Source organism: Kogia breviceps, chromosome 6 (genome assembly GCF_026419965.1).
Source record: "Kogia breviceps isolate mKogBre1 chromosome 6, mKogBre1 haplotype 1, whole genome shotgun sequence".
In the NCBI taxonomy this organism is placed as follows: Eukaryota; Metazoa; Chordata; class Mammalia; order Artiodactyla; family Physeteridae; genus Kogia; species Kogia breviceps.
In genome coordinates this window covers 2,737,831-2,757,956 of record NC_081315.1, presented here as the reverse complement: position 1 = coordinate 2,757,956, position 20,126 = coordinate 2,737,831, and the positions used below count along the sequence as shown (strand labels likewise).

Here is a 20,126-nt window from a genome sequence, read left to right as displayed (position 1 = left end):
ATTTATAATATAATTATAAATGTATATGCATCCAACATAGAATCACCTAAATATATAAGGCAAACATTAATGGACAGATTTTTTATTTCTTTACAGGAAGACAAAATTCATACCTGGTATTTCTACCTGAAGCAGTGAGAGAAATTTCAGTACAAAGATGGGTATCCAGCATAATGCATCGGTAAATACAATAAAGAAAAAACGTTTGGCAAGGATCATCTCTTTCCTAACTTGTTTCCGTACTTCGGTTGCTGTTATGGCACTTTGATGGATGCTGTAAAACATGCTTCCATATGAAAAAACTATGATGATAAATGCTGCTAAGTTAATACCTATGAAGAACACAAAGATGATGATTAATGAATAAGAACGTTCTTTCAGAACAAGCAAACATACCCTTAGCTGTTAGTGTAAAGGAGAAGATACAAAGACCACAATGTGTTTTTTGTTCTTTGTAAGAACTACTAAGGCACAAAAATCATTAATTAAAAAAATTTAAATATTGTTGAAGCCATAAGATTGATGAAATGTTTAATTTTAAAATGGCAGATTAAAATTAGATTATAGTGATTCAGTGACTATCTTGAGCTTATTAAATTAATCTGTCTTATGTTAATTTTTTTGATAATTCAATTACTTTGTTGGTTTTTTTTTTTTTTTTTTGCGGTATGTGGGCCTCTCACTGTTGTGGCCTCTCCCGTTGCGGAGCACAGGCTCCGGATGCACAGGCCTAGCGGCCATGGCTCACGGGCTTAGTTGCTCCGCGGCATGTGGGATCTTCCCGGACCAGGGCACGAACCCGTGTCTCCTGCATCGGCAGGCGGATTCTCAACCACTGCGCCACCAGGGAAGCCCTACTTTGTTATGTTTTGAGAATATTTTTCACAAGAGGACATACTTGGTTGTCTGCTCCCAAGCCAAAGACTTGTGTGGCTATGAATTTGTTCATATTACGAAGGCAAAGAGTTAAAATATGTTTTGCTTAGTATTATTAGGGTGACTGCATGAAATGCAAGTGTTTAGCATCTTTTCTTTTATTAAAGTGTATCATATAAGAATGAATATGAGGGGCTTCCCTGGTGGCGCAGTGGTTGAGGGTCCGCCTGCCGATGCAGGGGACGCGGGTTCGCGCCCCGGTCCGGGAGGATCCCACGTGCCGCGGAGCGGCTGGGCCCGTGAGCCATGGCCGCTGCGCCTGCGCGTCCGGAGCCTGTGCTCCGCAATGGGAGAGGCCACAGCAGTGAGAGGCCCGCGTACCGCAAAAAAAAAAAAAAAAAAAAAAAAAAGAATGAGTATGAGGAAGTGGTACTTTAGAAACACTAATCCCTGTAGGGGATTCGGATACAGTCCACCCACAATGTCCATTCTGGTTAGGAGATCTGAAATAGGAAGTTGTAAATATTAAAAGGCATAGTGAGATTCAGATTGTGATTTATTCTAGCATTTGAATGAAAGGGCTTCTAACACAGAGTTTCTTACCGAGAAAAATTGCCACTGAATAAATCTGGGCTCCAATACTTTCTGTATCTTCTGAATGAAGAGGGAAGCATACCCCATTGGTGCCATAGTAGTTTTTGAAAAATTCCTTATTGCTCAGTGGAATGAAAGCCACGATAAAACCAATAATCCAAATGAGAATCAAAACTGTAATGGTGCTGCATTTTCCAGGTCTTAAGCATCTGAAAGGATATACAATGCAGATATATTTTTCCACCGTCAGAAATGTTAAAAGTAACACGGATACTTCTGTGGACAGGATGGCCAGGGACCCCAGAAGCTGGCAATGAATACTCTCCATCCACAGCTGTGCGTGCTTGTTGTATTCTCCTCGAAACTTCAGGTCAAAGGCTCCGATCACAAACAAATAGATTCCCATCAGGCAGTCGGCACCTACAGGGATCAGTGAATTTCACAAATTCAGAGAAATAAATAGGTAAGATGGAGTTATCATTAAGCAGAAATTTTTAAAAAAAATTTATTTATCTATTTATTTTTGTCTGCGTTGGGTCTTCGTTGCTGTGTGCGGGCTTTTCTCTAGTTGCGGCGAGCGGGGGCTATTCTTCGTTGCGGTGCACGGGCTTCTCATTGCGGTGGCTTCTCTTGTTGCGGAGCACGGGCTCTAGGTGCGTGGGCTTCAGTAGTTGTGACTCGCGGGCCCTAGAACACAGGCTCAGCAGTTGTGGTGCATGGGCCTGGTTGCTCTGCGGCATGTGGGATCTTCCCGGACCAGGGCTCGAACCCATGTGCCCTGCATTGGCAGGTGGATTCTTAACCATTGCGCCACCAGGGAAGCCCCAGAAATATTTTTAATATTAGCCCCAAATAGCCAAGTTCCTTCTATCTTGGGGGCGGGGGAGGGAAGTTTTATTCTAAGAGTTCATTTATGGGTAAGGACCACTTCATCAACTCTCCCTGCTAAGAACTCTTACAGCATCCTCTGCAGCCAATTATGTAATCATTCCTCTGTTTTCGTCTAACACACAGTCTGTAAGAGCAGGAATCTTGCCTGTTTTGTTTTCTGTTCTAGTCCCATCACCTAGCAGTGCTGAGTAAATGAGTAAAATGCATGAGCATTCAATTAGGGACAAGATCAGGATGTTATAATTTGGTTCATCTCTTCCATGGAAATTCTCCAAGCTTAAGAAACTTAAGTCATTCAAAATCCCAGAGAAAGTAATCCAGAAGTTGCTATGACAGAGTAATGACTATGAATTTGAGGTCTGTCATTTTGAATATGTGAATAATTATGAAGTATTCTGTAGTCAGTATAATTCTGAGGGGCTTAAATGACTCACCCAGGGGTGGTCGAAGCAAAACTGTTCTCTCTGATTCTTTCTTCCCATTTGAACATCTTTCTCTGTCTCTTTTCAGACTCCTCCACCCGCCACATCAGCTGTTAATGTGATACACTTCTTGGTGTATTTGCTTTTTAAGCAAATATTACATATCAGAGAGTAGGTGAGTTTTTTTTTGACCGCACAAGCATTCTATATAACGATCCTAAAGTCACATCAAGGTATACATCGTAAGGCTGGCCCTAATCTTTAAACACCGAGGTTATATAGCCTTTATCAGGGAAATTGAGCAAACTCAAAATTGTGCAGCTAACAATACAAAGTAGTAAACCATATCTGAGTTCTGTTCCTTGGGTAGCTTGCAATGAAAAGACAGTTCAGCATTATACTTTGAGTGGCGGCGAGGGTGAGACATGGCACAGCACTTGTAAAGAAGTAGAACATCATATTGATTGATGCTTGCTTGAGGGAGTACGGGTAAATTAGAGGCCACTTGACCAAGATTATAAACACCTTGAGGACTGGTTTCTTGCTTTTAATTAATTAATTTTTGTATTTCTCATTTAACATAATACCTTGCAATCACGTTTCAAAAACTTAAAAAATTTAATACTACCCAAAACACTTATTTAAATATTTCAAATTATGAATGGAAAAGACTGTAGAAGCTCAGAGACCAGAAAAACATTTGAAGTCAGCATCCATGAACTGGACATTCAAACTAGAAACAAACACAGCTCTGGAAACATGAAAGGGTCCAATTTGATTACAGGAAAAGATTTTACATGCTTTGATAAAATATTATTTTATTAAATAGTAAAGATTTTATTTATAATATCTTATAATTTTAAATAAATTATTTAATAATATTAAATTTGCTATCTTCTTCCTTCAGAGAAGAAAGCAAATGAACAAAAGCTTCTTTATGAGATAAAAATTAATGAATGAGCCCTTCATTAATCTGTGTAAGGTGACTGACTTTTCTTATTTTAAAAACTTATTTTCTTTCTTATCGCTAAAGTGATTTTATTTTCATGGTAGCAAACGTGAAAACAACATATAAGCAAAGGGGAGAAATTTTAAAAATCTTATAATTCTACCGCTCTTGTTACTTATTGTCTAATAGCAATGCTTTCCTATATTTTGAAACTGTAATTCCTCTTCAGCCAGGAAGTACTCACAGCAGAGGGAAATGATTGACATGGCATGCAGCTTGTTCTCAGATCTGATATAAGGTCGCATACAGATGACAAAGATGTTTCCAAAACACGTAACTGCAGACACAACCCAGACGAACACTCTCTGAATAATGCTCGCCAAGAGATCCTCTAAAGATGAGATTCCATCAGTGTTTGGTTTACAGCTGCGAACATGAGGTGCGTAGCCACAGTACTGGAACTTCTTAAAATAGCTGATGTGCAAACAGAAGGGAAAAGAAGATTTTAAACTGAAGTCAGTGTCACTCTACATTAATATCTATTTTCTGCATTCTCTCAGTAGAAAGAAAACATCTTAATATGAGACTCAGAGGAATCAATGTAAAACATTAGGGATACTGAAGATTTAACCTTAAGTTTAATTCTCATTAACTTGGTTTTTAAAAGAATGTGTGGGGCTTCCCTGGTGGCGCAGTGGTTGAGAGTCCGCCTGCCGATGCAGGGGATGCGGGTTCGCGCCCCGGTCCGGGAGGATCCCACGTGCCGCGGGGCGGCTGGGCCCGTGAGCCGTGGCCGCTGAGCCTGCGCGTCCGGAGCCTGTGCTCCGCAACGGGAGAGGCCACAGCAGCGAGAGGCCCGCGTACCGCAAAAAAAAAAAAAAAAAAAAAAGAATGTGTGGGCGAGAGCCGCAAAAAGGCGTAATAAACATACATACAAGTGTTAGACATGTCTTAGAATATAAATCACATGTTAGCATGTGATCAGGACCGTCCACCCAAGGAAACTTGTTACTGGGTTTTCAGTGTTTAGCGCATGTGTCAATCAATCCACCGTTACATAACTCCTACGGCTGCTGCAACTGATTTTCCTTTTTCAAACCCAGGGGAAGGGAATTTGTCCTCCGTGCTTCTATGGCTTTTCTAGTATAGAATTTGTGTGATCTGTAGCTACTTGCTAACATGCTTATCCTCACACTAGAGTTTGGTACATAATAGGGTGTTCGATAAATATGTGTTGAGTGAATTCTTTCATCAGTAGAGAGACCTCCCTTGTTAATACGACACCCCCAGGATAATCAGTAATTACTATTGTGCTACCATCAATACCAGCACCGTTTATTGAGCATCTTCCCAAGTATCAAGAACAACTTCTCAAATCAGCTCCATGAGGCTGATGTCAGGATCACCGTACAAGAAGATGACTCTTCCATGGAGGCAAATTATCTGCTAGGAAATTTTCTAATAAATGCAGAAATTAGGATTTAAATTAGATCTCTTTGCCCCGAAAGCGATGTACTCTGGCAAAAAACATAAGTGATCTTTATAGGATAAGGAGTTGTAGTAATACAAGAAAAAAACTTGACAATTACAGTATATCGTCCTGTTGTTTAACTCTTGCTGCCTGGATCCCAGGATCTGCCGTGGTTTCTGCCGAATTCACTTCTGCTCCTTGAGCTGTTTCTTGGGTTTTGTGACCTACACCATTTTCTTCCAGTAAACTCTGCTTTGCTTTAGTCAGAGTGTTTTATGTTGTGTGCAACCAAGGAAACTTTTATAAGCATGCTCTCTGAGGAATTATGGGAAAAAAAACCCCAGTATCCTCTGTTAGATTTAAAATACAAGCAAGATTATAGAGTGGTGGTGACTGCCATGACACTTTCTAAATTATTGGGGACTAATTACCTTGGCATGGAGACCATTCTAATATATTTCATATACATACTGCTGTATATGACATTCAATGAAAGAAAATGTTTCTGAAGCCTGTAACCGATGGCGTGATGAGACGCACTGTTTGAATGAAAGAGTTTTCGTGGTTTTACCATTTTATCCGTACACCCTTGCACATCATGCCCTGACATTGTGGGCGGTTTTCACGGAGGAGGATTTCTCTCTTCCCTTCCTCCATTTACATGAATCATTTATAATTATTTTATGTTGTTTATGTAACTTCTTCATCCGGCCGCATTTGTGCCATGTGCACGAACTCCTAGCTGAGCGGCCAAACGTGACCATCAGTGAGTGGCGTGAGGGCTTGGGAGAGTTTACGAGCCTGAGTGGCTTCCCTCCACACTCCTGCTGTCTGACCTTCAGACAAAGCTCCTTTCATTCCGCCAGACCACGGACAACTAAAAATCACCCCACCCGATACCAACGCTTTGAGAGTTAATTATTGTTTAGGCAAATTAATCAGTAGAAAATGTTAATAGATTGGATGCATTGGGTATGGAGGTATGAGCACAATACATGTGGAAACGTAAAAGACTAAAATCAAGGTGAGGAACAAGAAAAAACATCTGCTTACATGTGAGAGAGATTCGTGAGAGGTCTAAACATCCTTTGTTGGATATTTGAAATTTCAATTCCTTCTAGGCTGCTAAAAATATCAAATTAATTATCAAAAAAATATGTTATGCAGGGTATAATAAAATGAGTTTTGGTGATGGACAGTTTAATTAAATGCTGTTAGTTAACACTTATTCGGAACCAAACATTCCTACTTAACCTTCCCTAGGCACTTCCCCAACTCCTTTAAAAATGTTTTTATTAAAAAATTTTTTTTATTGAATGAAATATTCTTTAAATTCTACAGTGCTTTACAATTTTCAAAAGTTTCACACACATGATTTCATATGATCCCATAATAACCCATTTTTTTTCTCCCCAGTGCCTTTTTGATTCTGCTATTTATATGTATATATCCTGCTTATTTGAATTTTTTGGCTTCTAATAGAAAGTGGAACAATGTTTTTTGCATAGTAACTACTCAATATATATTTTTGAAATAAATGAACAGGCATTATCTTTTAGACAATATTGCAATAGTAGAGGCATTTTACATTCCTGAAGTTTTTCTAATAATTTTAAATAATAAATGTTTTTCTAATAAAATGCCATTTTACCGAGGGAACACTTAAAAGAACTGAAGCTTACCTTCTTAAGGCAATTCTTAGACCCTAATGTAATTTGTGTGTGTGTGTGTGTTGCAAGTAATGACTTATATCATCTAGAACATTCCATCTTGGGATAATGATGGCTATAATAAATTCTTGGACACCCAGTGCTAATGAAGGAATAGATATGCATAGATGCCTTCAGAGGATCAAGCAAACACTCCAATATAAGCTTCTGGTGATTACAGAAATATATGAAATGATTAATCATTATCTAATTTGTAGCTTATAAATACGAAAGATTAAACTAATAGCTATCTGTTTGTAGCCCAGCAAGCAGTCATCTTATATGTTTTTCTGGTGTTTAACCAATATCCTGGGACTTCTGATTTGAGATCCTATAAATCTTATTTTATAGAATTTATTAGCTATTAGTATGTAACTAAAAATTACATCATAAAACTATCCCCATAGGTGTATACTTACAGAGACTTGAGTTTGACAAGGTAATCAAATTGGTTTGCTTGAATTTTCTGGATTGGGTTATAGGAAAGATTCCTGTTTTAAAAAAAGAGCAGCAATAGGTCAATTCTTAAAAAGTATTTGAGTAAAGAGAAAGTGTGTCTCTTGACTTAGGGTTACTTTTAAACAGTAACAAAAAGTACAGCAATGTCACTTGACCCCTAGGGCTCATTGGACATTCAAATGGATTAATGGAAACAGAACTCTTAGGCCAGTGCACGGCTGTCAGTAAGTGCGTTAGTTACAGAGCTGAGAGAACGTAAGTGCAAAGGTGGGGAGGTCCAGAGACAGTCCCACCAGAGGAGCAGCAGGGCACCCAAAGGGAAGCCACCCCACTTCAGGTTTTGCCTATCATCAGGTGTGGTTTAAATGAAAGAAGAATCTCATTTAGTCAAAACTTGAATTAGTGAAATCACATTGAATGCTTTTTACAATAAATCATGTCAAAGAGTGGCATATTGTGTTAGCAATTTGTGCAGCATGAAATGAAGAGTAAAAGGCTCTATAGTTAGAAACAAAGAAACAGAGGTCAGAGTGACACTGTAGCTGAGTGTAAATGGAGAAAATTTCAGAATCTTTGCAAAACAACACCTTGAAACAAGAATTGTTGATTAAAGGGACCTTCTCAGGGCAGGTTCACTTTTTAAGAAATTTATTGCAGATTAGACCATTAGTTGGGTGGGGGAGGGGCGATGACTACAGAAAGAAGGGAAGAGAGGAAGGATGACAATAAGAAGAAAGGTGTTGTATGAAAGAAGGGAAGGGGACTCAACAATCTATGAACAGAGGGAAACGACCTTAACATAATAAAAGCCATACAGGAAAGCCACAGTGAGTGTCATAGCCAATGGTGAAAGGCCGAAAGCTTTTCCTCTAAAATCAGTAAGAAGACAAGGATGCCCACTTTTGCCATTTCTATTCAACTGGAAGTCCTAGCCAGAGCAATTAGGCGAGAAATAAAAGGCATCCAAATTGCGAAGGGAGAAGTAAAATTATCCCTGTTCACAGATGACGTGATTTTATGTGTAAAAAACCCTAACAATTTCACACGCGCATGCACACAAAAACTGTCAGAATTATTATAATAAACAAATTCAACAAAATTGCCGTATGTGAAACCAACACATAATAATCAAACAATAATCAATAATCAAATGCATTTCTATACACTAACCATGAGCGATCCATAAAGAAAACTAAGAAAATGATTCCATTTACAATAGCATCAAAAGAACAAAGTACTTAGGAATAAACTGAATAAAGGTGAAAGACTTGCACTTTGAAAACAAAATGTTGCTGAAAGAAATTAAGGAAGACATCAGTTAAAGAAGACATTCTGTGTTTTCGGACTGGAAGGCTTAATATTGTTAAGATGTTAATACTACCCAAAGCAATCTACAGATTCAGTGTAATCTCTGTCAAAATTCCAATGATTTTTTTTCTTGCATAAACAGAAAAATCCATCCTAAAATTCGTATGGAATCTCAAGGGAACCTGAATATCTAAAACAACATTGAAAAAGAAGAACAAAGTTGGAGGTCTCACTTCCTGATTCAAAACTTACTACAAAGCTACAGTAGTCAAAACAGTGTGGTGCTGGCTAAAAGATAGGTGTATAGAACAATGGAATAGAATGGAGAGCCCAGGAACAAACCTTTGTATATATAGTCAAATAATTTTTAAAATGTGCCAAGATTGTTCAATGGGGAAAGGACAATCTTTTCAACAAATAGTGCTGTGAAAACCAGATAGATATCCACATGAAAAAAAAAAAAAGCTTAGACCTTTAGCTTCCACCATGTACAGAATTAACTCAAAATGGATCAAAGGCCTAAATACAAAAGCTAAAACTTTAAAACTCTTAGAAGAAGTCATAAGAGAAAAGCTTCATGACATTGGATTAGGCAATGACTTCTTGTATATGATACCAAAAACATAGGTGACAAAAGAAAACAAAAAAAACAAGAATTGGACTACATCTAAATCAAAAACTTTTGTGCATCAGAAAACACTGTCAACAGAGTGAAAAGGCAACCTACATAATGGGAGCATGTATTTGTAAATCATATATCTGAAAATGATTTAATATCTAAAATATATACACTCCTACAACTTAACAACAAAAACCCAAACAACCCAGTTTAAAAGCGGGCAAAAGACTTGAATAGGTATTCTCTAAAGAAGTTACATGAATGGCCAATAAGCACATAAAAAGATGCTCAACATCATTAATCATTAGAGAAATGCAAATCAAATCCATAATGAAATACCATTTCACATCCATTAGATTGGTGATTATCAAAAAGTATAAAATAACAAGTGTTGTTAAAGAGGTGGAGAAATTAGAATCCTTGTGCAGTGATAGTGGGAATATAAAATAGTGTAGCCACTATGCAGAAGAGTATGGTACTTCCTTTAAAAATTAAAAACAGAGTTGCCATATGATCCAGTAATTCTACTTCTGGGGTTATATACCCAAAGAATTGAAAGCAAGCTCTTGAACAGATATTTGTACACCCACATTCATAGCAGCACTAGTCATAGCAGCTAAAAGGTGGAAGCCACCCAAGTGTCCACCAATGGATGAATGGATAAACGCCATGTGGTACTTACATACAGCGGATTATTATTCAGAGTGATAATATTCAGAACTTCTGACACATGCTACAACCTGTGGATGAACCTTGAGGACATTATGCTAAGTGGAATAAGCCAGTCATAAAGGGACAAATATGTATGATTCCACTGATTTATGAGGTACTTAGAGATGCCAAATTCGTAGAGCCAGAACAGAGTGATGGATGCTGGAGGGGCAGGGGTTGATGGGGAGTTAGTGTTTAATATGTATGGAGTTTCAGTTTGGAAAGATGGAAAAGTTCTAGAGATGGATGGTGGTGATGGTTGCACAACAATGTGAATGAAGTTAATGCCACAGTTGTACACTTACAAATGGTTAAGATGGTAAATATACATACTTATGTATATTTTAATCACAGTTTTTAGAAGTAAAATAAATTAAAAAATAAAGGTACAAAATTCGTATCAGTCTTACAACTGTGAGAGCTCCTTCAGATCCTTAAAGACAAGTGGTGAAAGATTTTCAATCTTATTACTTCCTAAATCCCTAGGGAAACAATTGCAAATATCATATTATTTCCGTAAGACTTTACTTATAGTTCTGTAATTTATTAAAAAACCATTAGACAACTTTCAAACAATGCCATTAATGAGTTATATTAATTAATAGAAGTCAAAACTTTAAAAAGGGAGTGAGATGGTAAAAGATAAAAATATTTCATCCCATTTTATTGCTCTCTCAGAGACAGTACTTGGTGGTATTTGATCTAGTTCTCATAGATACAGTTTTCTAATTCAATGAATATATGTGTTGTGCCCTTCTTCCTTTCTCTTCTTCCTCCCCTCCCTCCCTCCCTCCCTCCCTCCCTTCCTTCCTTTGCTAAAGTAGAAATATGCTTTGGAACCTTAATTTTTTCCTTTGCTTGGGTGTATTATAATTTTCAACTGGAAGTGGATTATTTCAGTTTCCAGTTTCTTCCACAGCTGATATATACCGGATCTCATACACACCTGGGGTGGGATATTTTGGATGTTACTTCATGTACGTATAGAGGTTGGGCTGCCTAAAGTGGTATGAACTTGTAGCTTAGTTGTGAGAAGATTTCGGAGAGTAGCAGCTCTTACGGTAGCGTTGACGGCGGCAACTCTCATGAGAAAGGCCTCAGATTCTTCTAAACAAGACAATCTTTCAATAGGTTTGAGTTCTTCAATGTCATCAAGAGATACTAAGAGAAAGCCTAACCACTTTCCCTGTCCATCTCCAAATCCTATTAGCTGCTACAGGGAGAAGCATGGGAATAGATCTATTTGTTATTGCAGTGCTTTAATTCAACTTGGAAGGGCAAGATAGATTTAGACTGAGTTTTTAAAACTAAAAAGTAGCTAATGTAATCAATACTATAAATGTCTTTGCTGTAAATGTTTTATTTTTATACTGTAAACTGAACCTTGAGGCGGTTTTTGTTATTTATGTTTTCATAGGTTAATTGTCTGTAAAGATAGATGGTCTGATTTGACAACAAAAGGAATGTTTCAAAAAGTTCATCCCTTTCTTAAAATCCTTCAATAGCTCACTGTTGCATAGAAGATAAAATCAAAACTTCTTAGTGTGATATAAAAAAAGCCTTTAAATATCTTGCCACTGTCTAGCTTTCCAGCTCAGTTTCCTACCACTTTCTACTCAGTCAAAATGACTTTCACCAGGGCCTGAAGGCACCTCAGTATTCCAACCTCCGGGTTTTTGCACGGGTGCTTCCTTTTGCTTGGAGTAAGCTTTGATTCTTGTCCTTCTGGTGAACTCCCTACTCATCCTTCAAGATTCTGCTCAGTAAACAACAAGGATTTACTGTACAGCGCAGGGAACTATATTCAATATCTTGTAATACCCTGTAATGGAAAAGAATCTGAAAAAAGCATGGGTATGCATTACTGAATCACTTTGCTGTACACCTGAAACTAACACACTATTGTAAATCAACTATACTTAAAAAAAGAAGATTCCGCTCACATGTCACTCCTCTGTGACCAGGGAGGTTAGGCGTTGTCTTCTCTGTTCTCCCGTATGGAGCATGGATAACACATACAGCACTTATAACATCATATTAAAACGGTTTCTGTACATACGTTCTTCTCTTCTGAAGGATGTGAGCTCTTTCGGTGCAAGCCCTGTACCTATTCACCTTGGGCTGCCCAGCATCTAGCTTAATTTGGGGCTATAGCTGTGCTTTGTATCCCTGCCTAGAAGACCATTAACAGACAGGACCTGCTTCATATTTAGGTAAAAGTGGCGGCACAATTCCAGTTCTTTGTATGGGAAGCCAAGTAAAAGATTGATCATGTTAGTCAGGCAATGTGAAAAACAGATTTAGAAGAGTCCACTAGGATATTAAATCTTGCAATATCATGTTCAGCTGTTTCTGGTGGGAGTGCTGTTTTGGCTATTAGAGCCAATTCTGATGTACAGTTCTTTTATCATGAATCATGTAACGGGAACCATTTGGCCTAGACCCTAAGTGATGTATAAAAAGACCATTTTCTCAGTTTCGTTTTAGGAAAGTTGGTCTAAACTGAACTGGACTTGAGGTCCATTTCTGAATGGGCTCAGGAAACACATTATCACCTAGAGTAGTTGATTTTAAAAGCACAAAGTAAATCGAGCATGTAGCAGAGTTTCTGCCATCAGAACTATTTAAAGGCTACTGTGAGAAGTGAATCCTGTGGGTGGCCAATTTATTTGCCCTGGGTAACTCTGTCAGCGGTATGAAGACAGGAGGGGCAGAGTGTAGCCCAAACCGTCTCAAAGGGAGAGCCACTCATGTGAGGTCTAGACCTACCCATTTAAAGCCATCACCTCTTAGAAAACATGCCATTTGCATCCCCGTAAATCCGATTTTTCAAGCCAGCGTTGGGTATGGGATTCGGCAGGGTTTAGGCAGGACTAATTTTTGGCCTTGGTGACCCTCTCTGCCCCTTTGTTGCTCTTTCCTTTTCCTCTGAAGCTGCATTAGCACTGGTTACAGACCAAGCTGTTGTGTTCCATGCTCACTACTGGTTACTGATACTTAGAACCTGTACCTCAGCGCCACCACGCAGGTCAGGATTGGCAGAAATTGCCTTCTGGTATTCAGATCGCAGTGGCAAGTAGGATAGAACAAGGAAAAGTATGGACCCCTCGACTAGCTTGTATTTTCATGGCTAGATACTACCTTTCGAGTCACCTACATGCACCTCTCCCTACTACTGAGAATAAAATAATTTCCTGTGTGTTGATGGTATGGTTCACTTGCCAGGCCCTGGGAGCTGTTACAGCAGCTGCTTGGTTCTGATATCTGTTGAGATTTTCTTGTGCGTTTTGTGAATGATTGGTACTGTCTACTGAAAAATGTTTCAAGCTAATGGTCATGGAAAAGTGTTGGGGTTTCAGTGGCGTGTTTATTGATGTTTTGGAGCCGAATGCTGCACTGGTTCCCGAGGAACGTTTCTGTCTGGGGCATATGTATTCCTTCTACCTGTATTGTTTTGCAGGTAAGGTGTCCCGAGAAACAGTTTAGTTACATTCTTTTAATTTTTATAGACAAGTTTTAATGAATCAAAGTTCTGCCCAGTTAATTGTCAAACATGTACCTTCTGTCCATACTCCAGATTCTTTCTAGAACTCACAAAATCAAACTGGTGGCTAGCCTAAACTTTAGCAAAAACCCAATTGAAGAAATTAATGGTAAAAAATACAAAATTGTCTGAAGGACATGTACTTCAGTTATTGTCCTGTGTATAGTTTATTTGGACAATCAGCTCCTATGTGCTTGGACCACAAGGCTTTGATTTATCAGAGAGTTATCTTAATGTCCTTTAGAACTGTGTCATTGATCTTAAAAAAGGGACATTATAAATAGCTCTCTTTTCCATTATTACAGTCTGGGATGTTACCCATGGTAGTGTCTGATTTCTTTATGGATCCAAGATTATCCTGTGGTTTCAGAATCAGCAGAGTGGTGTCTTTTTACCTCCTGGTTTTTAAATCCTAACTCTCTAGGAAACTTAAAGATAAATTTGCTATCCCTCTCCAGCAGTGGGTTAGAGTGGTGCAAGATGTATTTTATTTATTGATCTCCCCAGACTTTATTCTTTCTCCACAGCTATGTTTCCCTTACCTCACTTGCCTCAAATATTTATTTTATAGTTTTCCTTTACACATATTTTTTAAACTATCAGAATTCCTTTGTGGCTCAGGGTATGCAGAAATAGTGCTAGGAAGAAAGAAAAATAAATCTTTCTTAAATGTATAAAAATGTATACGTGTGACAACTATGAACTGGAACAGTAGAAAGAAAATTCTTATCAATATATGTGTAATCGAGCTTACAATTCATCTAGTTTCTGGAGCGGTGCAAACGTGTTTTCACTGAGGTGATTAATTTTGTTTTTCCTCATTACCCTGAAAGTAAAAAGAAAAGGATGTTGTAGCTTCCAGAGGTAACTGATAGGTGAGTTATTGGAGAGGAGATTAACAGCCTGCAAAAACAAAGGTAATTACATGGAGTGCACTTTTCACATCAAGAGAGGTTGAAGTAGCAGTGATAAATTACCCAGTCTGTAATAACTTTAATCTTAAATTTCCCAGATCTTTCAATGATGATAAAAGTAAAATAGTGTTCAAATTTCTAAGTGATTTAGGGAAGAGCTCCACAGGCGAAGAGTGAAAACCTCGACTCCTGAGAATACAGACTGAGCAGCTGTCTTAGGGCCGCCTCTGTAGGCTTCATGGTGTGTCTGTCGGACAAAATTCCTCCCACACAGCGGCACTGGCGCACATTGGGCAGTTGATGTGATTCAGGGTGGAGATGCTGCAGGAGGTCTACTTTAAGCTGGACCAACTCAGAAGATCTCTAGTTTGGGATGCTGAATGAGACTGTAAGCCCTGAGAGTTCATCTCTGCCCTGATGTCATGTTATGGGATAGCATAAAGGACTAACTCACAGGAAACCTTTAAAAGATTTCCAGTTCTTGAGGCATTGTGGGACATGCCTGGAAGCTGGCCTCATGCCATGCTTAAGTATTTATCTCCTCTCAGCACTCCAAACCGTTACCACTTTCTCCCAGCATCCTTGGACCAGAAAAGCACAAGCATCTGCCAAGAGGAAACTCACGAATGATTTCTTCATTCAGAGGGTTCTCTAAAAACAAATACAGGTAGAATAGAAAAGAAGGGCTACATTTTTTGGATATTTATTTGGCCTGTGTCCTTTAAGTGCAATTTGGTTTCCTTTGGGCAATTACCATGAACTGTTTTGCATGACTGATAGAATCCTGCATCTGAAGACTGCTAAACTCACTGCAGAAAAGTTCACACATTTCAGTGGCTTTGAGCCCACTGGAATGGGGCGGAGGGCATAACTGGGTAAAAATTTTTGTTGTGTCAGTGGTAGCTATTGCATTGCCCGTACACAGGGGTCCTGTATATTCTATTATGATGATTTTCAAACTTTTCACATGGTAACCGACAGTAGAAAAATGCATTTTGCATTGGGACATAATATACACCCACACAACCCAAGATTCATGGAACAATACATTTAGTCATCTGAATTGCACTCTGATGTTTTTATTCAATTCAATTCTATTCTATTTCATTTTAAAGAATGCGGCTTGGGACATACTACTTTGCTTTCATCACTTGCTTGTGAGTTTCAACCCACAATTTGAAAAATACTCTTCTGGAAGAATAAACTGCAAATGAGGCAGTTATACTTTTCTACTGAAGGAAGCCCCAGTATCCCTCACTGTTATGGAAGAGGCGCCCTGAATTTAAAATAAGCCAGAGAGGAGTATAAGGAGAAATTATACTCGATGACATTCTCAGGTTTATGCTGGTGTCCTCGGGGATGTGAACACGCTACAGCTTCTAAAAGTTATAATTAATTTCCCCCACAATCTTTGCAGTAATAATTTTTATAGGTTAGGACTTTAATTTGGTGTTTCTCAAACTGAGATCCAAGGACAGATTCTAGGTGGTTTATGAGAAAATTTTTTTCCATTAAATTGGGTCTTACTTGTAAGGTTGAGAAGAGCAGGTCTCATGTAAGATAGTACCATTGCGATGACCCGTGTATGTGGTGAATCTGTGGTTATGCCTGGTTTGAACTTCAGTAATTTTGCCAATGTGCTTCCTTTTCAAAAAACTTCAAGTTGAGAGGGAACATTTTCTATAATTACTATGCATGTTTATGCTAGATTCTGTTCTCATAAATGATTCATTTTATTTGTAAAGAGATAAAACGGTACTTCAAAAGGACAAAACATTACTTACAAAACAGTTAAATTACTGCAGGAAATAAAAGTCAAATTCCTTAAATTATGGATATGGTTGCCTTCAAAGTCCCTGAAATATAAAAATAAAAAATGATAAAGCTAAATTTTAATCACAGACAAAAGTCGGTTAAGAATGATTTGTTTTCTAGTAAAATATCCTTTTCCCATGTACTGCATATTTCATAGGGATTCTCACATAATGTAAGTGTAGCCACTTACATAATAGCCGAAGTGATATATTTATATTTAATGTTTCTTTTTTCTGTGTTACTAGTAAAAATGTTTTGAGTTGCGTCTGTAGGAGGTGTTCATATGGGTACATATGTATCCTAAGGAATGTGAAGAGAATGAAAAAAAGCACATGGAAAGATTTTGTTGTGGTAACTACCAGCTATATAAACAGAAAGCACCTAGTGATCCTCGCTGAACACCCATCCAGAGGTACCAATGGCATTTCTCTGAGTGGCGTGACTCTTTCTGCTAGAGCCTGCAGAAGATTCTACGACTGCTGCAGAAGATGCTGCCGCAAAACAGTGTTTAACCTCTACCTCCCTTGCCTAGACACTCCCAGAAGAAGTTCTCCATAGCCTTTTACCACTGAGAACATGCTTTCTTGCTTTATTATATGGCCACACAGGCCAGTGCAGAGGGAGACCCACAGCTGCCCTTGGCTCTCCACTCCCGACTCGGGGCGCTGCTTGCAGACCTGACTTGAGCTCCCTTGCTGTGTGATGCTAGGTCACCAATGGGAGTCTGGTCTGAGCAGCATACTTGTCAAAAAGTTGATGTTTTATTGTCTCTGCTTCATGGTTTTCATGAAGGCGTTCTTCTATTGCCTGTCTTTTACCTTGTCGTAGGGTTTATGGTGGAAGTTCATAGAACAGAGTCAGCTGAGCTCAGGGATACGCTTTCAGAAGCAGATGCTGGCTCTTAAATCTACTTGTTTTACCCAGCACGTTGCTTACCAGTCACCATACCACGTAAAGCCATTCAGGAACAATTGCCACGAAAATATATGAGCTGAAGTCTGACACAGCTACTAAAATCTATGCAGGAAACATGAGTAACATTTTTTCTGCTTGAGAGGCTATACCTGGGACAGTCAGTTTTATTTTGGCACTGCAATAAAAATGGATGCTGACAAAGTCGATCTGGAAGATCTGGAAGGCCAGCATGTAAGGGTTCTAGAAATCAAGTCAATGGACTAAAAGGGTGTATTTATCACAGAGGAGAGCAAAGAAGAGAGATATATTTGAAGTCAGGCATAGGGCTTTTCTCTGTTGCATCAGACTGCAAAATCAGATTTACTCGTTGAAAGACACAAAACATTTCAAATATAAGCTCACAATCCATGGTGTCCAGAGAATAAGCTTCTTATTACTATAGTGATCTAAGAAGGGCATATACTATATAACAAGGTTTTTGTAGACAGGATTTCTGTACATATGGAATGTTGTGTTAAAATCTTAAATCTTGATTCTAGATCACCCTTCTAAAGAAGAACTTCTATTATTCTAGTAAACTGGAAATGAAGCACTTGTAGTACTATTTTTTTGTTGTTGTTGTGGTGGTGGTACGCGGGCCTCTCACTGCTGTGGCCTCTCCCGCTGCGGAGCACAGGCTCCGGACGCGCAGGCTCAGCGGCCACGGCTCACGGGCCCAGCCGCTCCGCGGCACGTGGGATCCTCCCGGACCGGGGCGCGAACCCGCGTCCCCTGCATCGGCAGGCGGACTCTCAACCACTGCGCCACCACGGAAGCCCACTATCTTTTTTGATCATTAGGCTTGGCCACGGCTTTTGTCCTTCCATAATGAAGGTTATCATCGACACAGACTGTTCTATTTCCTTTTCCTACTTTGTTGTTGTTATCATGAATCTACCACCAGGGGGTGACGTTCTCCTAAGGCTCACAAAATTTCTTGATGTTAGTTACACCTGTAACTTCTTTTTCTATTAAGGTAGCAAAAATATCTAGGTTAATATTAATTTACTATTTGTAAAAGTCAGTAAGAGGCATAAACTAGGGACTTTTGATTAAATTGTTAAATTCAATGTTGAGTTTATTTTAATCTTTGTTTGTGAATTTGCTTTGGCTTTCTTCCTAAAATTAGAGGTTTTAGTTCTTGATATGCAGGGGTCTGGCATACAAATCTGTTCCTTGTGCCAGGGCTCCAAGTTCTAGTGGACCTGAGGGGGTGTTTTGCTTACTTAATGCCTGGACCACTTTTTCAACTTAACGATCCTCTCAATCTAACCACTTTATGTTTCCCTCTATACATGGCAGAACTGGCTGAAAATGAAAATTTGGTTCTTGGATGTGAAGAACAACAATTACAGAAAATAAAAACACCAAGAATCTTACCCTCTCAAGTCCCTCTCTCATCCCCTAGGGGCTTTTTGTAAACACGCAGATCTCCTCTCCCTCTGCTTCCTCCCGTACTTTTCTGGCTCCTATCTCACAGAGAAAATTGAGGTGATGAAGGAGGGGAAAGCCTTCACGTTTCTGCCCGACATCCGTGATTTACCTGTATGTGCACCTGGTCTCCTACACCCAGGATGCGATGACCCTCCTTCTGCTTTAGACTAATCCCGCGTTTTCTGAGTTTTGTTTGTGAACGTGTATGTCCTAAAATACATGGTCAATTCTGGTGAATGTTTTTTGGGCGTTCTTCACTTTCAGTTTATATCTATTAGGATTAAGCACAGGTACATAGAACAGAGACCCAACTATAACAGCATAACTACACAAGGATTAAAAAAAAAAAATCTAGGGTTAGGTAGTCCAAGGCTAGTCTGGTAATTTTACCAAGTTGTTAGAAACCTAAGGTCTTTCATATTCACTGTCCACAGGTCCTTGTCTTTGTATTCCAAGATGCTGCTAAAGCTTGAGCCATCATATCCGTCTTTTCTGGATAAGGAAAGAAAGGGAGGGTCTGCCTGTTTCTCTTTAAGGGGGTTGCCCAGAAGTTCCACACTATACATCGTTCTCCTCATTAGTTAGGGCTCGGCCACGTGGCTCTGTTTAGACGTAGGGAAGTCTGGGAATGTAGCATTTTAGCTGGGCACTTTGCCGCGCCAAATAAATCTGTTCTGTTATCGAGAAGGGGCTTTGCACTTTGATATGTAGCGGTTAGGGTTAATTTGTTAACTATGTTATTTAGTTCTCCATATCCTTTTTTTGGTTTTCCTTGATCTTTCATGGACTGAAAGAGGTGGATTATTATTTCTTACCGCTTATGTATGTCTTTTTCTTTTGTTTTGGTTGTTATATGAATCTATTTGGTGCATATATATACTCCTAATATAATATCTTGTATTGGAAATTGCACACTATAGCATTTAAATGTCCTTCTTTGTACTGCTTAATGCAAATTGGCCAAACTTCTACCTACTTAGATAAAAAATGATGCCTGCTTTCTTTGGTTTGCATTTACATGGCATACTTTTGAGCAGTCTTTTATTTTTAATATTTCTTAATCACTTAGTTACAGCTGGACTTTTTTGTACAGAGTACTGAGTTAGGTTTTGCTCTGTGATCCAACTTGAAAATCTGCTTTTTTTTTTTTACTAGGTAATTCTAGCCCACTTACGTTTATCGATCTGACTAATGTATCTTACCTTAGTCTGCTATTTAAAAATATTATTATATGGTTTTATAGATTAAAAAATCTTTCAACAAATGGCTTAAAAATTTTATTTCTTCTAACATTGAAAAAGGTTTGTATATTCTATTGGTAACCTTTATAATTATAACTTTACCAAATAACAATAGCACTTATCAATTTCCTACTATAAGAAATGATGAAATTAGTATATATTGTCTTCCTGCCTTTTCTTTCATCTCTCTCTCTCACCATAGGATTTTGATCAAT

General features: G+C 38.6%; 1 protein-coding gene across 3 annotated transcripts in view; it reads right to left on the bottom strand.

Moving 5' to 3' along the window:
• Positions 1 to 20,126, bottom strand: part of RXFP1 (relaxin family peptide receptor 1) — a 94,329-nt gene that overhangs the window by 6,887 nt on the left and 67,316 nt on the right. Inside the window, exons 10-17 of one of the 3 annotated variants that reach the window (XM_067036885.1) lie at positions 16,252 to 16,323; positions 14,308 to 14,379; positions 10,420 to 10,491; positions 7,332 to 7,403; positions 6,257 to 6,328; positions 3,977 to 4,206; positions 1,480 to 1,890; positions 114 to 332 (exon numbers count right to left, since the gene is read on the bottom strand). In XM_067036885.1, the coding sequence (XP_066892986.1) occupies positions 114 to 332; positions 1,480 to 1,890; positions 3,977 to 4,206; positions 6,257 to 6,328; positions 7,332 to 7,403; positions 10,420 to 10,491; positions 14,308 to 14,379; positions 16,252 to 16,323 (1,220 nt within the window). The remainder of the gene's footprint in view (positions 1 to 113; positions 333 to 1,479; positions 1,891 to 3,976; positions 4,207 to 6,256; positions 6,329 to 7,331; positions 7,404 to 10,419; positions 10,492 to 14,307; positions 14,380 to 16,251; positions 16,324 to 20,126) is intronic. The other 2 variants (XM_067036886.1, XM_067036887.1) reach the window with 2 other exon arrangements.